At 37.7% G+C, this 24,041-nt stretch overlaps 1 protein-coding gene across 3 annotated transcripts in view; it reads right to left on the bottom strand.

Moving 5' to 3' along the window:
• The window catches only part of KLHL18 (Kelch like family member 18), a 74,318-nt gene that overhangs the window by 9,037 nt on the left and 41,240 nt on the right, over window positions 1-24,041 (bottom strand). Inside the window, exons 7-10 of one of the 3 annotated variants that reach the window (XM_068394921.1) lie at window positions 17,893-18,133; window positions 17,153-17,369; window positions 15,410-15,579; window positions 6,277-6,513 (exon numbers count right to left, since the gene is read on the bottom strand). In XM_068394921.1, coding sequence (XP_068251022.1) covers window positions 6,303-6,513; window positions 15,410-15,579; window positions 17,153-17,369; window positions 17,893-18,133 — 839 coding nt within the window. In that variant the 3' untranslated portion in view covers window positions 6,277-6,302. Of the gene's footprint in view, window positions 1-5,519; window positions 6,514-15,409; window positions 15,580-17,152; window positions 17,370-17,892; window positions 18,134-24,041 lie in introns of those variants that run through there. The other 2 variants (XM_068394920.1, XM_068394922.1) reach the window with 2 other exon arrangements.

The raw sequence follows: 24,041 nt of genomic DNA, 5'->3' as shown, positions 1-24,041 counted from the left end.
TATGAAAAGAGAAAACTATGAATATACTCAGGAACAAATTAAAAATTGAATATTTCAATGGCTCAATATAATGTAATAAGGAAATATTTACAAATTTAATAAAAAATTATACAATGGTATCTTTCAGAGTAATGTTTAGGAGAAAACCCTAAGCCATGCTTTAACAGTGTAAGTAATACAGATTATGCAAGTACTGTACTTTACTAACAAAAATACAATAACCATAACAGGCTAGCATTATTTACCACCAAATAAAATAAGCAGAAAAAACATAGTACATGAAAATAGAAACAAGTTCCCAAGGGCATACACATATCAAATCTAAGTTTTTCTTGTATTATTAATAAAGGAAACTACAGACAGTCGCCAACTAAAGCACAATGGGCACCAAGAGACTTTGTAGCTCAAACCGTTCGTAAATTGTTTCTGTGCAAGTACCCCTATGGTTAAATTTTGCCCAAGGGAATGCATAACCTAGCTCAGATCCGTACCATTTTCAAAAGTCAAGAAATAGTCTCCTTTCATATAAAATCAATATTAAGTTATTACAAATGATGTTTGACTTACTTTATTACCTTCCATTGCTGTATATAATAACGTAAAATGTGTCGTGTTATAAAAAATGAAACAGACAAGTGGTTGTACGAATGCGGAACGTTTGTATACTACCATAGTGTCACTGTTATGAATAAATGCACAGGTTATTTTATAGTTTCATTACTAAATTTTATGCTTAAAACTTACTGTATTTATCTACTTTCGTAGAGTTAAATACAATGCAAATGGATAGTTTACTGGATTATTTTAAATGCTGTTGTTTGGACTGATGGCGTTGGCCACTTTTATTATTTTTGTTCGTCATCACCAAATTACGGGTATTGCTGTTTACCAGAAATCTCAGTAAACATCCCCAAAACAGCCATATATACCAGAAACCTCCCAATAACTAGTTATCATCATCGTCATCATCATCAACCCAATAACAATTAGATACTGTACACTATTGATCTACTGTTGTCGTATTTGCAGTTAATTTTTTTTCTCTTCACTTGCCCTAGCTTTTATTCCTTCACTGGTTGGTGTGTAAGGTACTTTTTTTACTGTCCTTCGATCATTGTACATTCTTCAGTCATTTCTTTCCTATCACCAAAATTTGATGTAGGTAGCAAGTTTTCTCTTCTGTTGCCATAGTCGTTCATTTATTAACAGTAAGTACACACTGCTTTTACTCCTCCACAAATGATCAGTCCTCTAACCCCAACAGAAACATTGTTTAAACTTCTAATACTCTCCCATCACTAAGTCCCCCAGTTTCTCCACGAGTGCTGATAGATTCTGTTATTTCTACTTATCCGCTTGTATCAATTCAGGGTTTATACTTTCCCAGTTAATGTTAGTCCAATATGTAATCAGTTCCACCTTGCTATCCAAATATGTCTAAAATTTTTCTTTGTATAGGCTCCAGTCGTGTGTTTAAATTTATAAATAGTAGCAAAAAGTCTCTATAACGGAATTTTACGTCGTTTAAGGGTAGGTCTGCATCAATAACTTCTTTTTCTCCGTAAACTTTTCAACAACTATGTTATTTCAGGTTTGGCTGTTAGTTTCTACTTAATCTCAAAGGTATTGCTTCGTTTTTATAGGAGTCGCATACTGTAATAGCAATTTGGCCATTATCTTTAATTCCTTTGTATGTTACTAGTGGTAGCCACTTATATAACTTACTATACATTCCGAGAAACGATATTTTGGAAAATATTACTATTAGGAAAACGGTCTTATTTACAGAAAAATGGTAAATTATGTAAAACATAAATTTTCTTTCATTTTCTTTGTATTTTAGGGTGAACTATAAATAAATAATCAATAATATATGGGAGGTTTCCAGTATTTGTTGAGGTTTGAGGTTTCTGGGAGTTTTTGGAAGTTTACGGTAAAACTTACTACCGGCAACGTAATCAGCTGATCAGCTGAGGTACAACACTCATACACATGATGAAAGGAAACGATTTAGCCGAAACCTGGAATAATTCACTGTTATCGGATAACTTGGTGTCGTCTTATAAATTGTGCCAATTCTTGAACGATAGATATGAATGTGCAATATTTGCCATCTTCTCACTGCTATCTAGTTTCTTGATAATGGCTACTTCTCATTTCCATTCTCTTTACACTACCACCACTAATCTTCAGCCATGATTAATGTTATTGTAATTCAAGGAAATAAGGCAAAAATATGGCGGAGGTAATCTACAGAAACAGCTACAATGATCACAACAGCAAACAATAATGATTCTGAGTAAAGTGGGTCTGTGCTGAACGGCCTTGGTGGTGGTGGCATCGGGACCCGGTCGGGAGTGGGGCCAATTTAAAAATTATAACTACAAATTTGAAAATATTATTGACTTGCGGTATTTTGCATTCATAAATCTGCAAGTTCACAAATCGGATGTTCATACCTTGAGGACTGTCTGTATCCATAAAATAGAATGGGAATAACTTCCATCAGCTGCATTAATAATGAAATGATGTCACAAAATCACTACAATGCTATACAATACTGCCCGACCTAAAAGCCCACTTCATATGCTCAAAAGTGATTGGAATAAAAGTTTTTGGCCAATCTAATATTTTCTATGGCAAAAATTTCTCCTGATTCTTAAATACTGAATGATGAAGACCTTTAGCTACATAACCTCATTCTGAATTTTATTACAATAAAAAATTAGTTATTTCTATACACACCTGATATTCATATTGCTTCTCTCTGGAAGTTCGGTTTTATTGACGTTAACCCCTAAAAATAAAAATATTCCTGTTTTTCCCTTTCAAAACTTATGCCTTTAGAAAAGTAATGACACAAACTAGCAATTATTGGCAATAATCAATGGCTGGGAAAAGCTGTACTGCTTTTGTATTCACACTAGAAGTCAAAACTATTCCAAATACAATGATTAGGGACTGACTTCCATATTTTAAAAATTAATTGAACATAATAATAATAGCAGTAGCAGTAGTAGTAAAAAAAAAATTTTCAAAATAACCTACATAAATTTCAATAGAACACAAAAATACCAAATCTCCACGATATGCAAATACATAAGCAACTTTTGTTAAGGAAGGTAATACTGATAAAATTCTAGCACAATATAAAACTTGCATTACGATAAGTAAACCCAAACAGTCACATTGACCAAATAAAACATCCTAATAATTAAAAAGTCATATGCCATTACTACAAATTAGTCATCTGTCAGGTTTTCATTAAAGAAAAAAAAAAAAAAAACCATTCTTTACTCTATACTAAACATATCAAAGCTCAAATTTCTTTTCGCAATGGGCTGTGAATATTTTTGGGGAATACGGTAATTATTTATGACCCAAGACATTGCAAAATGCTAGTTGATATTTTCATAATTGCAAGTATTGTCATTACAGTTAGGTACCAATCATAAAGTAACAAGGATGACAACATTTAAGCAATTCTTGTGCAAAGCAGACATTATAAATGTGTGTAATACAAATAAAGAAATAAAGAAGTGTATAATCTGCACAGACTTCACAAAAAATGTTCAAGACTGAAAATTCAGTCATTTAACATTGGAAATACTTTCAAATTGTACAGCATCAGTTTAACTGGAGGTGAAAATCTTAAGAACCTTATCTTATAAGAGAATAAAAACAGCAGGCAACAGCCAAAAACTCTCAGAAACTTTTGTGTACCGTATAAGTTTCATAATTCCTGGAATACACCTACAAAAGCCAAATGAATGTCACAATGCCAATCTACCTAATGTACATAATCATATTTTCAATCCAACTTTGATTTGGAAATTCAATTTACAATACATCAATGTACTATTCAACATGATGATAATTAAATGATGCCGGGATTTTCAAGAAGTCAATAATATCCTCACCATCAAATCAGGAGGAAAGCTATCTAATCAAAAAATATTTCACAAAAGAACTTTAGGAAAACTCTTTAATAACATCAATTCCGAAACAAAAAAGCCCAAGGAAGGAATCTTATTAAGGAGAAAATGCTATACCAAATGCCTTGAAAACAGGAGGAAGGGAAGATTAGTCTTAGATAAAAGTACAAATGAAATCAAACTTTCAAAGTCCTCGCTACTGGTACAGCACCTTTTAATTTATAGTAAACTTACATCTGATAATCAAATTTGATGTTTTGCATTGCAAAGTAACTATAATTTGTGAAATTAAGCAAGTAAAGTACTTATAACACTTTGTTACCAAAACATTATGCATTCAAGGCAGTGTTACACAAGTCTTATTGATGCAATTGGTATCAAGAATTTCTAATTTTCCTTTTGGTTGACAAAGATACTTAATGGGGGTGTCTGCTCATAATAATAATAATAACAATAATAATAAAAAAAACTATAATTGCAGCTGTTAAATAAGAATTTCGGATAGGTTAGAGTACTTACCTACATATCATAAGCTTAGATTCTTTTTGTAAACTATTTGTATAAGATATAAAAATTAGTAGTCAATAGCCTATCATTCATATAAGTAAATTTACTTTGACAAACCAACTAACAGATATCCTAGTCTATGATTGTTGATGTCACCGAATCTATTTTCTGGAAGTACATATTTTTGTATTGGCATACTGTAGTCAGACTTACACCAATTTAGTCCAGATTACTGAGATTTTAGTGTATACACTCTACATTGAAAATTCAAGATATCCCTTAGAGTTATTCCATGTAATTTCCAGCCAATTCTAAGCCAGTCTTTACATTTATTATTTGATTCCAGATTTATTAGCCTAAAACAAATAAAATTTTAGAAAGAAAAAGGCTTTTCATAGTATTTATTTCAATACTTCCCCTGTATCCATATATGAAGTATACTTTTAAGGTCAATAATTTGAAGATAAAAAGAAAGTTTTAAAGTGGACTTTATCTACCATGATAGTCTTTAAATCACGATTCCTTGTCATATTTAAAAGCATGTCTCATCAAAGACCATCATAATAATGTAGCAACGTTGTTAACAAGTCTGATAAGTCGAGGTATATTAAGCTGAAGACATAATTCAGTTGTAAATATGCAGACAAACCTAATTTTTTCCCCTCATGACATGTCTAATTTAATAACTATTTATACTTGTAAGTCAGAGAAAAGAACAAAATGAGACTTATCCTTTGCTGATACAGTACTAGGTTGGGGGGTTTGGGGGAGCCTATAGGTCTATCTGCTGAGTCATCAGCAGCCACTGCCTGGCCCTCAGTGATCCTAGCTTGGGTGGAGAGGAGGCTTGGGCGCTGATCATATAATATATGGTCAGTCTCTAGGGCATTTTCCTGATTGCTAGGGCAATGGCACTGTCCCTAGCCTCTGCCATTCATGAGCGACCTTTAAACCTACACCTTTACCCGTATACGAGGGTATGGATTTTCAAATAAAGGTCATTAGCTAGCACAGTTTGAACACAATAGCCATGCATTTGCAGCAAACCGAGAGGCATCTAAGCCTGTGAGTTTAAGCTGTTTAATGGGGAGGTTATTGGTGTAGTTCGGCACTACAGGGGTTAGGGGGGCTCTGGCCTGCCGACGTTCTGATGAGCATCTCTTCAGACACCTCCAACCTTTAAGTGCTACATTAACATGCCATTTATGCAAAATGATGGATGTAACTTTCAAATCATTAATACCTATAAAATAAGGCTTGTGTAACACTGACTACAATAATACTAATCATATAAAAACCTTCCACAATGAAATCATTTTACCTCATAAGAAAAATGCAAAAAAACTTAAACATTAAGAGTATTAATATCACAGAAAATCATTTTCATAACCTATACCCAAATATTTTTGAGAAATCTAAAGACTGCTTTACAATCATTAGAGATTGAGATTTTGCTGCTAAACACCATCTTCCTTATTGAAGTTGTCAGCTAAGAATAAAAACATTACCTTTTTTAAAAACTTTTAACCAGGTCAATCATGGTGGTAAATAGTCCATAGCAAATCAGTTTACAGACTATGGAAAAAAAAAACCTCCCCCAGTCAAGCGTACTGTAGGTAAAGTATGGAATGGGAGAAGTAAATTCAATGCACGTAATAAAGCCTGTCAAGATTACAATAATGCATCAAGTTAAAGCAGTTTAAATGCATGTATTAACTTTATACAGATAACCTAAATGTTTAGATATACAAACCACATTATATTTTTGTATAAAAATCTTTTACAAAACAATGAGCTCCTCCGGTAATTAAAATAAAATTAAATAAACACTTACATAGTAAGCAGCTATTAGCGAAATGCTTATGGCAGCGGAATTACACCAACTCCTACACCACCTTCATGAGCGCACATGGAGGTAATGAACTCCCACTGATCGAGATCTGGATTATAAACTTCGACTGTAGATAAGTTCGACACGCCATCATAGCCTCCGATGGCATAAAGCCGACCCATATTTGCTACAAGAGCAACTCTGCTGCGTGTCACGTTCATGGGGGCAATAAATGCCCATCTGAAAATTAACAAACCTTTTAAAAACAAAGCATTTTTTTCCTCTGTAAATTTTCATGTTTCTTACATTTTTGTAAATGAAATTTACTGAAAGACGGGGATTTCATACCTACTTTTGTGTTTCTTAATATATATTTCATATACCTTCATATACATTAACCTTCATCACTGACAATGAACTAATTAATTACAAATAACCTATACTGGTTAATATATGCTGACCTCTGGTAGTAATGATTACACAAAAAATAAAAACAACATGAAACAGTGACAAAACAATGTTGATTACTTTAAACCCCCTAATTACTAAAATATTAATTCAGCTTACTAATCTAGAACTGACATAGCATCCTTAAACAATATAACAAATTTTTAAAAAGTGATTGGTATTTTGTTTAACTCTTAAGGACTACGGTTTGTATAGTTTGAAAAAAAAAGACAAATTACTTTTAAAATTAGTTATTCGTTCTTATGTTTACATATTTCATCCTTTAAAATAGAGTCACTTATTGGTGGGTAGGGAGTCCGCTTAGAACCGAACTTGATTGGTTTTTCTTCTTCCCTAGAAATGCCAATCTCCTAAGGGAGACTACTCCAGCAACCTCATATCACTTCATCACAGAGATGATTAGGCTGATATGGCCTGGGCGTTAGTTGCTTGGTACCCGATACCTGGTCAACGAGACAATTTTTCTCTCCTATAGAGGAGATGCAATCTGGAATTAAATACCTGGTGTATGAAGGCCTAAACTAGAGTGCGGGAAGCAGTCACTCTCCCCCAGCTCCACCTCTTTAATATCGCATAAAAATATAAATATGGGAGAGGGGGTTCCTAGCTCCCTCGTCCTGTCCCTTTTAGTCGCCTCTTACGATCCATACGGATACGTTGGCGCTATTCTAATTGTTGTTATGCCCCTGTGGCCACATGGGGCATAAGTGATTTGGTAAATAGATAAATGAAAGCCAATGATTAGGTATTCATTCCACCATCCTCCACCTTGTAAAGGAAGGATAAGGGAAAATTACTTACAGATCCAGTCTAATAAAAATGGTGTCCAGAAATATAGCTTACCATCATCAATGTCATATCCAGCATATAATAGTGCAAAAGCTCCATCCCTAAGTAAGGGGAAGAAAAGATGAAGCAGACTTACATTGGAAACAATACCATAGACAAGATGCTTCCTGTAAGGGAGCTGGGCAGGCTACGTGACTACTAGAACACCTACCACATGGCCGAGAACAAAAGTTTTTTAGGACTTTAGAATATACTCCCTAAAAAGGATGAAGGTTCTTTGGCTTATCCAAACACAACCTCGTCAAAATACAGATCCTTCGGAGTATAAGTGGGATAACCTGACTTCGGGAGCTCTACATCATGCTCATACCTTGACCTCCTCTAAGGTCGAAGAGTATGCTCTCAAAACTCTCATGAACTTAGAAAGAGACCGCTTCTATAAGATACACCGACACTTAGGCATGAGATATCAGGTCATCTTCAGAAGCTACAAAGTTAGAACATGGCCCACATTCCCTGGTAGACAGCTGTAGAGGACCATAGTCATTAAAAAATCTCCTGTGCAGACAGTGCTAGGAGCCTTTTGCTTGGAGATGCTGGACAGTCTCAAACCATGAAGCATAAGCAACATCATGAAATGGAAGTACCTCTGAAGGTGCAGCTGACATGGAGTGGTTGTCAAAAGGTAGCTCTCTGGAAGTCCTAGCATATCGAAAACCAACCATTCAGGATGCAGCCATCTGTAAGCAACCAGGGTTAACCTGAGGGGGAGGGGGTTACTTACCTGCCACCTGCCTGTAACTACCAACACCTTGTCATAAAATCTTAAAAGTTAGAATCCCACCTTGACTGAAATCATACTCCTATTAAATGATAAGATATTTTACCCATGTAGGAATAAGTCAGTATTAAACATTAGGGTAGCTTCATAGAAGTAATACTACTACTTATATTGTAAAAATGTCCTAATCAGTTTTATAACATTTTTTTATTTATATGTTTATGAACTAAAGTACAGTACTGTATTATGGAAATTTATATAACCTTAAGGCAATGAAAATTTCACAGGCCAACAATGCACTTCATAAGACAATGTACATGTCATATATCTGCATATCCTAAAATGTTATTTTTATTAGTAAAATAAATTTTTGAATATACTTACCCGATAATCATGTAGCTGTCAACTCCGTTGCCCGACAGAATTCTATGGAGGGATACGCCAGCTATCACAATACTAGAAGGGGGTGTATTTACCAGCGCCACCTGTGGCCAGGTACTCAAGTACTTCTTATTGACACCTCCTCAATTATTCCTCGGTCCACTGGTTCTCTATGGGGAGGAAGGGAGGGTCGATTAAATCATGATTATCGGGTAAGTATATTCAAAAATTTATTTTACTAATAAAAATAACATTTTTCAATATTAAACTTACCCGATAATCATGTAGCTGATTCACACCCAGGGGGGTGGGTGAAAAACCAGTGTACAAGACTAAAGGATAGCTAAGTATCCCGTATTTCATATAATCAGTTATCCACAATAACAATGAAATAATAAGTACCTGGTAAGGAAGTCGACTTGAACCGTTACTCTGCCTTTAATAAGATCGTCTTCCTTACTGAGCGCAGCGTTCCTCTTGGGAGGCTGAATCAACTCAAAGGTGCTAAAGTATACAGGGCTGCAACCCATACTAAAGGACCTCATCACAACCTTTAACCTCGGCGCTTCTCAAGAAAGAATTGACCACCCGCCAAATCAACAAGGATGTGGAAGGCTTCTTAGCCGACCGTACAACCCATAAAAAGTATTCAAGAGAAAGGTTAAAAGGTTATGGGATTATGGGAATGTAGTGGCTGAGCCCTCGCCTACTACTGCATTCGTTGCTACGAATGGTCCCAGGGTGTAGCAGTACTCGTAAAGAGACTGGACATCTTTGAGATAGAATGATGCGAACACTGACTTGCTTCTCCAATAGGTTGCATCCATAACACTCTGCAGAGAATGGTTCTGTTTGAAGGCCACTGAAGTAGCCACAGCTCCCACTTCATGTGTCCTTACCTTCAGCAAAGCAAGGTCTTCTTCCTTCAGATGAGAATGTGTTTCTCTAATCAGAAGCCTGAATAGTAAGAAACTGAGTTCTTAGAACTTGGAAAAGAAGGTTTCTTGATAGCACACTATAAGGCTTCTGATTGTCCTTGTAAAGGTTAAGACCTTTTTAGATAGTACCTAAGAGCTCTAACTGGGCAAAGTACTCTCTTCAGATCATTCCCCACCAAGTTGGACAGGCTTGGGATCTCGAACGACTTAGGCCAAGGACGTGAAGGAAGCTCGTTTAGCAAAAACCGAGCTGCAAGGAACATGTAGCCGTTTCAGATGTGAAAACAATGATCCTGCTGAAGGCGTGGATCTCACTTACTCTTTTAGCTGTAGTCAAGCACACGAGGAAAAGAGTTTTTAATGTGAGGTCCTAAAAAGAGGCTGATTGGAGAGGTTCAAATCTTGATGACATAAGGAACCTTAGGACCACGTCTAGATTCCAGCCTGGAGTGGACAACCGACGTTCCTTTGAGGTCTCAAAAGACCTAGGGAGGTCCTGTAGATCTTTGTTGGTGGAAAGATCCAAGCCTCTGTGGCGGAAAACCGCTGCCAACATACTTCTGTAACCCTTGATCGTAGGAGCTGAAAGGGATCTTACTTTCCTTAGATATAACAGGAAGTCAGCAATCTGGGTTACAGTGGTACTGGTTGAGGAAACTGCATTGGTCTTGCACCAGCTACGGAAGACTTCCCCTTGAGACTGATAGATTCTGAGAGTGGATGTTCTCCTTGCTTTGGCAATCGCTCTGGCTGCCTCCTTCGAAAAGCCCCTAGCTCTTGAGAGTCTTTCGAAAGTCTGAAGGCAGTCAGACGAAGAGCGTGGAGGATTGGGTGTACCTTCTTTACGTGAGGTAGACTTAGAAGGTTCACTCCTAGAGGAAGAGTCCTGGGAATGTCGACCAGCCATTGCAGTACCTCTAAGAACCATTCTCTCGCGGACCAGAGCGGAGCCAACCAACGTCAGCCGTGTCCCTTAGTGAGAGGAGAACTTCTGAAGTACTCTGTTGACAATCTTGAACGGCGGAAATGCATACAGGTCGAGATGGAACCAATCCAGCAGAAAAGCATCCACGTGAACTGCTGCTGGGTCTGGAATCGGAGAACAATACAACAGGAGTCTCTAGGTTATCGAGGTAGTGAACAGATCTATGGTTGGCTGACCCCACAGGGCCCAAAGTCTGTTGCAAACATTCTTGAGAAGGGTCCACTCTGTGGGGATGACCTGACCCTTCCGTCTGAGGTGATCTGCCATGACATTCATACCGCCCTGAATGAACCTCGTTACCAGTTAGCTTTCGATCTAAAGACCAGATGAGTAGGTCCCTTGCGATCTAGAACAACTTCCACGAAAGAGTCCCTCCCTGCTTGAAGATGTAAGCCAGGGCTGTGGTGTTGTCAGAGTCCACCTCCACCACTTTGTTAAGCTGGAGGGACTTGAAGTTTATCAAGGCCAGAATAACCGCCAACAACTTCTTGCAAATGATGTGAAGTGTCCTTTGCTCCTGATTCCATGTTCCCGAGCATTCTTGTCCGTCCAAAGTCGCACCCCAGCCCGTGTCTGATGCGTCCGAGAGGAGACGGCGGTCGTGTTTCTGAACAGCCAAAGGAAGCCTTCCTTGAGAAGAAAGCTGTTCTTACACCACGCGAGAGAAGACCTCCTCTCTTCGGAAACAGGAACTGAGACCGTCTCTAGCGTCATGTCCTTTATCCAGTGAGCAGCTAGATGATACTGAAGGGGGGGAGGTGGAGTCTCCCTAACACGATGAACAGGGCCAGCGATGAAAGTGTCCCTGTTAGACCCATCCACTACCTGACTGAGCATCGGTTCCTTCTCAGCATGCTCTGGATGCATTCTAGGGCTTGGAAGATCCTTGGGGCCGACGGAAAAGTCCGAAAAGCTCGACTCTGAAGATCCATACCCAAGGAGACAATGGTCTGGGATGGAACGAGCTGAGACTCCTCAAAATTGACCAGGAGGCCCAGTTCCTTGGTCAGATCCATAGTCCATTTGAAAATCTCCAGACAGCGACGACTTGTGGGAGCTCTTAAAAGCCAGTCGTCTGACGGAGCCGGACACAAGATCATGATACTGCTGCACAGTCTGTGAACTGTCAATCATGGGCAAGCGAGGAAGTACAGTGACAACCCGAATCTGTCTAGACTGTCTGGGTCGTACAGACAACTCCTTAACGGGTTGCTGAGGTTGCCGCACTGCGTCACAACAAGTCACTTCTGTTGGTTGTTGAACGTCTTCCCCGTGACACATTGACTCCGTAAACAAAAAATCCTCTAACAAGGACTAAGCTTGGACTGCATGTCATGCAACACAGCTCAAGGTCTATGGGAGCAGGTGTGGTAACAGACGGGATTAGCGACTGAAGTGGAACCATTACCTTCCCTGGAAGCATGTTATGCTTAAATAAAAGTCCATAAGAGGTTATGCAGCTAAAGGCTCCCTCCAAATGACAGAGTCCTCAAGGAAATATCAGAAGGAGGGAGAAAAGAACTTTCTCATCTACAGGGACCTTATCCTAGAAAAGCTAAGTTCTCTGAGTGAGGGTTCACTGGTGCAAAAGCAGCAGACTAGAAGGCAACGTTATGAAACTGCTTGACAGTCTAGTGAGTTGGCAACAACCCAAGATGTGTGACTGAGAAGCATGCGGTAAGGTATGCAGAGCATGATGTATGCAGAGTATGCTGTATGCAGAGCATGCTGTATGTAGAGCATGTTGTATGCAGAGCATGCTGAATGCAGAGCATGCTGTATGCAGAGCATGTTGTATGCAGAGCATGCTGAATGCAGAGCATGCTGTATGCAGAGCATGTTGTATGCAGAGCATGCTGTATGCAGAGCATGTAGTAAGCAGAGCCTGCTGTAAGCAGAGCCTGCTGTAAGGAAAGCAGAGCGTGTGCATGGCGTTTAACATTTCTCAGAAATTCCATGACCAGTGCTAGAGTGCTTTATGTATGCTTGCATGGGGTTTAAAAATCAACAAGGTTTACCTTACATTCATAACTCATGATTCATATTTTTGCCATGGTTTGAAAATGGAGGTAAGGTATGCTGAACAGCAGAGTCAGAACGAGCTGGAACAACAATAGTTGTGGTTTCCTCTTCAAGACTCTGTTGAGGGAACACCTGAGGCTCAGTCTGCAAAGGCTGAATAAAAGACAAGCAGAAGGAAGGCGCATGGGTGGAGGAGGCTGACTCCTAGCATGAGTGGTTGAACCCAAGGGTTGCGCTTGCTGAGCGGTTGGCGGAAGCGGAGTAGCAAGTTCCAGTTCCTGTGGTGTGAGCGGAGCGCGATGAGGAAGAGGCTGCGCAGAACAAGGTAAATGTCTCGCAAGCTGAGGCTCCTGAGGCGCAAGGCTAAGGTGTTGTGGTGCTTGCCTTGTGGAGGGTTGAGCTCGCTGCAGCGAGAGCTGAGGAGACTGACTCATGGACGGGAGAGGTTGTTGTACCTCAACCGAGTGTTGCATCACTGGTGGAGCAGCAAGTGGAGGCGGAGGAAGAGAGGTATAATCCTCCTGATCCCATTGTAAAGGTTGCCTTAAGGAAGGCGGAGGCTGAACACCACAGGGAACAGCAAACTCAGCACGTGGCTCAACATCGTATGCCTGGCAGGTGGTACTGCGATCAGGCGGAGCGAGCGTAGGCGGAGGGAGTGTAGGCGGAGGCGGAGGAGCAACACTCTCAGCCCGACACTCACGCATCAAGTCCGAAAGCTGTGCTTGCATGGACTGTAGTAGAGTTCACAACATCGTACGCCTGGCAGGTGGTACTGCGATCAGGCGGAGCGAGCATAGGCGGGGGGAGTGTAGGCGGAGGCGGAGGCGCAACACTCTCAGCCCGACACTCACGCATCAAGACCGAAAGTTGTGACTGCATGGACTGCAGTAGAGTCAACTTGGGGTCGGCAGACACTAAGGTCTGCTGAGGTAAAGCCTTAACAGCAGAGATCTGTTGCGGCAGAACCTTACTCCTCTTAGGCGGAGTGTATTCAACTGATGACTGAGGAGAGTCAGAGCTAACCCAATGACTGCATTCGGGTTGTTGAACTTTAACTTCGTACGTCTGGCATAGGTCTGGACTTTACGTTTAAGAGGTCTTGAGACCTGAGACCAGCGTTACTCTGCCTTTATTTTCTCCCCTAAATCTCTTCTGCAGACGAGCAAAATAAGGGCTCAATCGTCTGCGGGTGGGAGTGACGGTCTCGGTAAGACACGCCCACAACCACCGAGGATACTTCTGTGCGCCGATCAAGGCCTGCTGAACCCTTATGCCCTTCGACATTGCTTCTCCCCTGGGCTTGGGAGCTTGCAAGAGGTCCCGGACTGGGAGGACGACTGGCGCGCACAAAAGTACCCTCACGCACAACTGACATACTTTGCGCTAATCACTTATCACTTTGATTTCTGTTTGCACTTATTTCACTGAACTCGAAACTTTAAGTGGTTTGTACCTGAAACACGCAATTCTATCCTTTCTCAAAAGTTAGTAATTGCGAAAACAGAATTACAATGTAACAGAAAAATCTAATGAAAGATAATTCAGTGGCTGGAAAGAGACTAAACACTAGATCACTCTAGAAACGTTTAGTTTCTTCCCCTAAAGAGACTAGGGAGAAGAGCAAAAACGATAACGACGTTACTCGTACGCCTGGCAGGCTTGAATGAAACGTTTATCCTCTTTCTCCCTCCGTCTCTATCTCTCTATCTCTCTCTCTCTCTCTTGACTTAGAACCTGAGAGAAGAGCCCAATCATATATATCTCTCTCTCTCTCTTGTCGTTAAAACATATTATTGTTAAAGGAAAAAACTGAAAAGTTCCTTTATTAGGATCAAAACCATTAAGTTAAGAAAGAATGAACAAAACGCTAGACACGGTTACTCTTACTGCAACGTGAAACCGTGAACATTCTTTCTCTATCGTAACGATAGAGTGCAAGTTGAACGTTCTGAACGTCAACAACTGCAGAGACAAAACAAAACGTTAGTTCAACTTTGAAAACAGTACGAGACTATCAAAGAAATTCTTTCAAACTCTGTGGCGGAAATAGCATAATATGTTAACAGGTAAAACCGAAATGACGGGCTCAATGTTAATTAACTTCGGTACCAAGAAAAGACCGCCTACTATTAGGAAGGTCGAATATAAACAAATATAAAAATTAATTTTAATAAGTTTATAATAAAAGGAAGTTAATCGAAGAGGCCTATAAGAGGCGGAGAGATATAAAATAAATCTATAACTTTTGTTAAGCAAAATTAAGAAAGAGAGTCTCTCTTAGACACCAACACTTCCGTCTAAGGGAAGGGTCGGCCATTGAAAGGTGAACGAGAGTTCATACTCTCTTCGTCACCAAAATTAATCAAATTAAATCCAAAAGCTAACTAAGCTAATATAGAAGTTTCCAGTAAAGCGACAGCCGAAATCAAAGAGAAATACTTCACCAAAGTCGTGAAAATACTCCAAGAACATAAGCGTATCCCAGAACGTCTTGCCGGAAGCACGACAGAGGAATAATTGAGGAGGTGTCAACAAGAAGTACTTGAGTACCTGGCCACAGGTGGCGCTGGTAAATACACCCCCTTCTAGTATTGTGATAGCTGGCGTATCCCTCCATAGAATTCTGTCGGGCAACGGAGTTGACAGCTACATGATTATCGGGTAAGTTTAATATTGAAAAACTGTAGTCATACATAAGAGATTTTATTTGCACAAAAAAAAAAATAACTTTTCCTAATATTAAACCTTTCAAAGAGAACTCCACTATACCTGCTGGTAATTGGGTCATACACCTCTACAGTTCTCAAAAATGTAGAACCATCATATCCTCCACAAACGTATAATTTTCCATTTAAAGTAGCCGCACCAAGTCTACATCGTTTGCTTAACATCGGCGTGACAAGAGTCCACTGACCAGTTGTTGGATCGTAACGCTCAACCTATTGGAGTAAAAGTTCACATTTTCAAACAGACTCAAGCTAGGAGGAGCAAGAAAGCTCTAATTTTAATCTATCCACTAAACTTACTCTTAATGTAAAAACAAAATAAAATGTTATCTATAGCATCAAGTTGCTTTCCTTATTTTATATGCACTGTACCCCTACAAAGAGGAATCCAAAAACTACCACTTTTAAAGCAGTAGACAATTATGTTTGATACTGTTTGGGAAGCGCAGAAATACACCATTATCGAACATTTTCACAGAATGACATCACACATGAGAATTCAGCAAGAAAACAACAGAGTCAAAACGAGCATTTAACAAAACTTTCAAATTATTTCATGTTAAAAAGTGATCACAAACAAATTTTACCTATCCTAATTCTTTATCATCCACTACTCAACCTACATACGAGATTTGTCACCATCGGATATACTTGCTCATTTACTCTACAGTATAGTAACCTACATTTCCTTGTTTATTTGTTTTACTGCTGATTATAGAGTAAATTTGTCAAAAGTTTGCTTTATTTTCCCCTGTATTTTACTAAAAACAAAAATAATTTGAAGTGATTATGGAATAATTTTTTTCAGAAATTTGTTTTATATAATTTTCTCTAAAATAATGGTAAAGCACTGAGATTTTGTTTTAAAAAAATGATATTCAATGATGTGACTGTTATTCCGTAATTCCATAATAAATAGCCATCGAAAATCTAATTTTTGGTAAGCTTAGATTTTTTTTAACCTCCCCCCCTCTCTCTCTCTTTTGCTCTCGCTCTTAGGCGGGAAATTCAACTCGTGTAACATAGGATATTTTGTGTTAACGGAATATATCTAAAAAAATTTGAACTAGAGTAATTTCGAAATCGTGGTAACTGTATCTTTATTTGTTATGTCATAACAATGAAAAACAGCAACATAAGTAGGTCAGAAAATCTGAAATTTTTGCTCCGAAAAAAAAAATAAAAAGCTATTGTTTATTCATTCACACCACACTTACTAATACATTTGTTGAGAGGTTGCATCCATGTGAAAGATCTACAATTCTACAAAATTGCATATTAAATAAAATACTCAAACATAATTACTTTATTTTTCATGATTTTCTAAAAAACCCTATTTAGGTTTTTTTTTTTCAAAAATTTCTAGTTCAACATGCATTTTTTATTGTTTTTTAGCATTCCAGTTATGTTTTTTATTTTTATATTAGTACAAAGTTCAATTTCCTTCCAATATGATGCAACAAACCAGAAGCTTTTAACACCTGTTGGAGAATTGGTAACGTTACTCCACTATGTAAATGTTTTGTGGCGGCTCATGTCCAACTGATTACCGCACAATTTCCAGAACTCCTATATGTGTATAATGGTGCGTGTATGTATGTATGTATGTATGTATGTATGTATGTATGTATGTATATATATATATATATATATATATATATATATATATATATATATATATATATATATATATAATTAAGTTTTTATCCTGTAAACAGCAAGGTTTGACTGTTAATGCCACCTATCAGATAGGGAGACAGCACCTTTTTACAATACAAGTACTTACAGAATCAAATATGGAAAGTCCATCATGTCCTCCTATTGCATAAACATGTCCATCAAATGCAACTACTCCGGCTGCACTGCGATGTTTGGTCATCGAAGTGACCATGACCCATTTGTTTGTGTCACTGTTATAACATTCAACAGTATTTAAAGAAGCTACACCATCATAGCCACCACATACATAAAGGTGGTCATTTAAAACAGCAGCACCAACAGCACTGAAATGAAGCAGATTGGAAGGCTCAGTAAAAACACACTTTCACAGTTAACACAAAATAGATTATCTTTTATAACCCTTTTACCCCCAAAGGAAGTATTGGTACGTTTCACAAAAGCCATCCCTTTACCCCCATAGATGTACCGCTACGTCCTTGCAAAAAAATGCTATTTAAATTTTTTTTTTGCATATTTGTCAATTTTTTGAGAAAATTCAGGCATTTTCCAAGAGAATGAGACCAACCTGACCTCTCTATGACAAAAATTAAGGCTGTTAGAGCAATTTTAAAAAAATATACTGCAAAATGTGCTTGAAAAAAAAATAACCCTTGGGGGTTAAGGGTTGGAAATTTCCAAATACCCTGGGGGTAAAAGGGTTAACACAAAATAGATTATCTTTTTTTAACTTACAATCAGCATAGGATTATTTAACATAACAATGAATAAGGTTCCTCACACACAAAAAAGGTAGAAAAGGCAATAGAAAAACATTGAAGCAAGTACAATATATCCTGCTTACTGTACCTTCTTTTGCAGTTCATAGGACACACTTTGCTCCAACACTTGCTGTTGGGATCAAAAACTTCAACAGTTGCTAATCTGTCCAAGCCATTATAACCACCAATAGCATACAATTTTTTCTTCATAACCACAACTCCTACCCTTGATCGTAGCATCGACATACTTTCCGCCATTTGCCAGCGACCGACAATTGGATCGTATACCTCTACTGTGCTTAGAGAATCACCTGAAATGGAAAAGATAACTAGATCACTGCATAAATAAAACTTTGACCAAAGGATTACAATTTTGAAGATTTACATGTTACCCAACAAAATATTTTATAAAATACCACTGAAAAAAGAACTTGCTGCTTATCAAAAGTAATAATTGTATTCAATAAGAATATATCAAACAGTAATCTTAACTTGAAAGGCAAAGAGGACAGCATTGTATGTTGTTGATAATGGGCACTAAAATTGTAGATCAGGTTGTTCCAAAATGTATAATGCAACACTAAAAAAATCAATTCCTGCAGAGATCCTTAAACTGAAGAATGAAAAGGCTTTACAGTACTCTTGTGACGGCACAGCAAATAACTTAACACAGTCACAGACTGATCAATCCATACTTCAGTTTTGTTTGAAATAATTTTTTTTTCTTTTAAATTTCCCAATTCAGTCCTCAGTAGACAAATGTGAATATGTTATGGGCATTTTGAAATAAATTTTTAAATGAAGATATGAAACCAGTACACAATTGAACAATATTCTATACAGAATTGCTATCAATTCAGCTGCTTTGTATATTGGAACACGAGCTACTAATGTAATCACAATGGAATGGATATCATTGGGGGTCTTGTATTCATTTGCATAAATGGTAGAAAAAATAAATACTTTTTCAAGTAAAATGAATGGTGTGGTTACTACTACTAAATACTGCAAGGTATTTTTCTATTTCAGTAATTTAGACAAAATTTTCTTTGAATTGCAGCATTAACTACTAAATGCAGTTGTTAATACAGCAAAGTATTTAATACCTACTTTTTTTATAAAGTATTAGATTTGAATGGGTTACCAAATGGTCCTCTAGTTTAGATATAGTTTTGAAAGAATAGAATCTTATGTTTTCTTTGTGATTTTAAAATCAATCGAGATTCTACAAAGTAAAAGTTCTATTAAATCTACATAATTATTTTTCCACAAGTAAAAGACTCATTACAACTACTGTACAAAATATTTACGTACTTCAGAACTGAATTTAATATCTAATAAAGCAGAATATATGGATAAGCAAACAGATAGTTCATTATTACTGTTTGAATGTTAAGATGAACACGAGTAACCTTAAGGATATTGGTATTGAGGGATATTAGAATATAACCAAAGTTAATATAATTATTATTATTATTACTACAAGCTAGGCTATAATCCTAGCTGGAAAAGCAAGAGGGTATAAGCCCAAGGGCCTTAACAGGGAAAAAAAGTCCAGTAAGGAAAGGAAACAAGGAAATAAATAAACTACAAGAGAAGAATAAACAATAAAATATTTCAAGAACAGTAACATTAAATTAGATCCTTCGCATATAAACTATAAGAACTTAAAAAAAAAAAAAAAAAAAAAAAAAAAAAAAAAAAAAAAAGGAATAAGATAGAACAGCATGCTCGAGTGTACCCCCAAACAAGGGAACTCTAGTCCTAGGAATATTTAAAGTTAAACATCTGCAGTTTCAACAAAAGTGGTAATATATTTGGAACAAGGCCTTCCAAGAGTTTTTAAATGCGGTGCTTTGTACAGTGCGTAACTACAAAAGCAACATAGTTCAATTGTTGCCTTGAGCCTAGCCTGCTGATAAGAGCTTTTACAAACTTTCCCCATTTTAGTGACATCACATAGTACAGTACTGTACCTTGTTCTGTTTAGTCATAATCTATAGGATAGGGAGACCATCTGTGGAATAATTGTCTTACGATTGATCTCACTAACTAATTTCCAGGTCATCTCCAAAAATGCATAGTTTCCAAACAAACTGGGTATAAATTAATCTATAGTAAGTGAAATGAAAAAAGAGAAAGAGAGATTACTACTCATTAACCCCAGACTAGCAATGTTAGTCTTACTAATATATTTTCTTTTAATTTAGAATTTCCATTTACCATCTGACAAAAACAAGTATAATGTTGAATAGAACTACATTTCTAAATTCAGCTAACAGTAAATTAATAAGATCAATCCATTATTGCATAACCCAATTCTGAACTTTTTATTCATTTCTCTTACTTACCGGTGTAATATTGTACCCGACATATTCAGCCTACTGAATCTGCTTATTGTACGGTACTATCTCAGCTAGAGTGGATATGAATGTGCTGAGGTGGTTTGGCCATGTTGAGAGAATGGAAAATGGCTGTCTGCTAAAGGTGATGAATGCAAGAGTTGATGGGAGAAGTACAAAAGGAAGGCCAAGGTTTGGTTGGATGGATGGAGTGAAGGAAGCTCTGGGTGATAGGAGGATAGATGTGAGTGAGGCAAGACAGCGTGCTAGAAATAGGAATGAATGGCGAGCGATTGTGACGCAGTTCCGGTAGGCCCTGCTGCTTCCTCTGGTGCCTTGGTTGACCACGGAGGTAGCAGCAGTAGGGGATTTAGCGTTATGAAGCTTCATCTATGGTGGATAACGGGGAGGGTGGGCTGTGGCACCCTAGCAGTACCAGTCAAACTCGGTTAAGTCCCTTGTCAGGCTGGGAGGAACGTAGAGAGGAGATGTTCCCTTTTTTTTTTCATGTCGGCTATCCCCCAAAATTGGGGGAAGTGCCTTGGTATATGTATATATATATATATATATATATGTACTATCTTAGTTTACAAGTAACTCTAAATAAGAGTTAAGCAGCCTCATCCACATCAGAAACAACATCAGGTTTGATGTTTAGAGCTTCTGTAGCAAAGAAAGCACTGGAACCTCTTCCATGATGGAAAAACCTGAACAGGAACTGCTGCTATTGTCATTCCCAATATACTGCAGAATCTTCCAAATTTGAGCTAGGAGGGATTTCTGGAAATTGACAAGGCCCCTCAACCGATCTAACAACCTGAGTAACCAAACTTGTTGAACTAATCCTTTTTAATGAATCACTTTAAATTAGCAAATTGTCCAAACACAAAAAACTTAATCCCAGAACTTCACCGTTTCAAGATGGGGGCCATGATTCTGGTGAATACCAGACATACTGTCCTTAGCCCAAAACATAGACACTCACACTGGTAAACTTTTGACCTGTTGAGATGAATTGGAATGTGAAAAAGTGCAGCCAAGACGTCTAATGACAACATCCAATCTTTTTTCTTGATCACAACCAGAACTGTTGCGGGCGTTTCCATTGAAACCATTATGAGCTTTGTAACTTAAGACAACTAGCACCCACGGATCAAAAAAGAAGTTTTCAAAAGGGATAAAAGCGGGAGTCTTCCTCCACTGGAATTCACTGTGAAGGACCATCAAACTGTTCTCTGACAAGGTTCTCGAGTCAAGTTGGCAAACCCTTCTGGAATGTCTATTATAATGTATTTCTGATGTTCTACCACTGGAATGAAAGACTCCTTTGAACATTCTAAAATTGAAGCATTGTCTAAATGTGAAATCTTCAATATTTCAAAAATTGATTTGAAATCATCAGTTTGAGTTACGCTCTCTATTTGAGTAACCACTTTAACAATTATTATGAAGTCTAACACAAGCCCCACACTTGCATGTAATACAAGCGTGTTTAGGAGTACTTACTTGAAGAACCTTTCAAATCTGTACTGTGATACAAACTTTCAAAATCCCTACCAAAAGAAACACTATTAACACTAAACTAGATTGGGATGTTAGGTTAACTTTAGCAAGTGGTTCGGCGAGATCAGAATTATTGTTTTTAAGAAAGGATTCACGAGACTTTTGAATTTTAACAAAGGAAGCTAGCGATGTTAAGAGCTTTTAAGCTCATCAGTATGAAAAAAAATGGTCTGATTAAGTGAATTAACTAAAGAGACGGCGTTATTAAAATCTTCATTCCTCTATAATCAACTAGCCTAGTCTTCCCTGGATTTCCCCAGAACAAAAAACATGTTTCTTTTTGCACTTTGAACTTTTAGCTTGATCTGCAAGAATTGAGACATACCTTTCCTTGACAGGACCCGTGAAGCAAAGACACTTCTCACAATTGTTCTTTAAATCTGTATTGCCATTGACAAAATACACAAAGAAAGAGACTGCAAACCATGATCTCCCAGAAACAATTCCCTTGAACAATCCATCCAGTAATTGCTAACAAAATCAGTTGAAGACGTCTTAATGCGCCATCATAGGTAAATAATCTAGTACGTCTGAATTAAACAGCGCCAAGAAAAACTGAAAGAACAAGAGACTCTGGTGCATTAGATCTGAGCTTCTTGGAAAATGTTAATACTGGTTATTGCCGATTAAACCGAGTTTATAGAAAAACAATATGAACATCAGGGGAAGTTCACAAAAATAATCAACAATCCAACAACCAAAGTTTCCTATCATTCAAAACTCATCTCTGTGGGTTGCTTACCTACAGCTAAAAATATACAAGTATCTGGCATTTTTAAGATCCTCACCATGAAAACTACCTCAATATACAAATTACATTTGAAAAAAATGAAGTAGGCAATACTCTAATCCCAGGTACTAATCTTGACTTGGGAAGTGTTGCAATCACTATGAGGCTGCACTCCTTGTCACTAGTCTCTTTATCTACCCTGTCGACAAGAAGAAGAGTAAAATTTTCCACTGGAATTTGATTCTATGTCTGGGTACATGTTGGGGATCCTCCTCAAAATCAGAATGGTAAAAAAAGACAGATCAGTATGTTTTTTAAACATTTGGGTCTGCAAATAAGTCAATTGTGAGAGGACCCCAAAAAACTGAAACCGTAAGGGTTAACAACTCTGTTTGACAACACAGTTCTCTAATTAAACAGAAAGATGCAAATAATACAAAAGAAATCAGCTTCAACAAACGATCCCCAACAGTGAGGCTTGTTCCAGTAGTTCCTATGTATTTTCAATGAAGCTTGTAAGATCTTAAGCCAGCTTACATTTTTTTATATAATGCTGCATGAGAATTCTTTTCTAGATGCTGACAGGTTTTTTCAGTGCCGAGAGGGAAAGATGTATTCGCTTAGCCTCAGATATGAGACAGGACGAGTCTACAACCCTCTATTGACGAGCTTAACAGTCCTTTCCTTTGTCAAAGGAATAAGAGGAAATGTTCTATCTGGGAATAGTGGTACTGACTGAATAGAAGCTGCTCCCACTACATCTGTCACATAAGAAGTACCAGTCTCCAAATAGTCTGGTACTGTGTCAAATTTCAAAATGGTTTATAAATGTTACTATGGGTCCGTCTTTAAAAAAAAAAATCCTCTGTATCTGTCGAGAGATTCTAGGCTCAAGTGGAATCCGTTTGTGTAGTTGGCACCATTTCTCCCAAGTTCATTTATTTCTTGGGACAGGTCAACTAGTAGCATAAAGGTATCTTACCACTTCTGATTTAGCCATAGGACTGAGATTTGTGGATACAAGGATTTTGTCCACGACCTCCAGGTTGTTGTAAGCAGAGTACTGTAAAGGCAAACCAAAGAATATCACACGGAGACATGAAAACGTCTCCCTTCCAAGGTGTAGACTGAACTAGCAGGGCAAAAAAAACTGGAAAGTTGTTACTCCGGCAATGTGTCTCGCAGTTGTCACATATAAAAGCCTATTAGGCTTTCAGGGTACAAAACTTAATAGGATTTGTACCGTGTCCCTCCGAGCTTGTAAATATTCTTATTGTTAAATTATAAAGAATTACTGAATCCAAAGACTATTATTTTAGATAAAAAAACATAACTGAGTTTTCACAAAACCCCAATGTTTCTTTTCCTTATGTTAGATGAAGACTTGCCTTCCTAGCAAAATTGTCCGACGCAAAATTGGTTATGGAGTAATATCAATTTCAACATGACTGGAATCCAGCAGCTTGGAGGGTCCTGAGATAGATCAGATTAGGAAAACCTCTGGAACAGTATGATTCAGTTAAACTGCACTAACACTTAGCATTGCAGTACTATGATGAAGAGTGGTTAGTTGTTTGGAAGAACTGCAACTAAAACAGGTCC

The sequence above is a fragment of the Palaemon carinicauda genome, chromosome 20 (assembly GCF_036898095.1).
Source record: "Palaemon carinicauda isolate YSFRI2023 chromosome 20, ASM3689809v2, whole genome shotgun sequence".
Classification (NCBI taxonomy): domain Eukaryota; kingdom Metazoa; phylum Arthropoda; class Malacostraca; order Decapoda; family Palaemonidae; genus Palaemon; species Palaemon carinicauda.
Note: the sequence above shows the minus strand (reverse complement) of the source record. Positions and strands in the feature narration are given on the sequence as shown.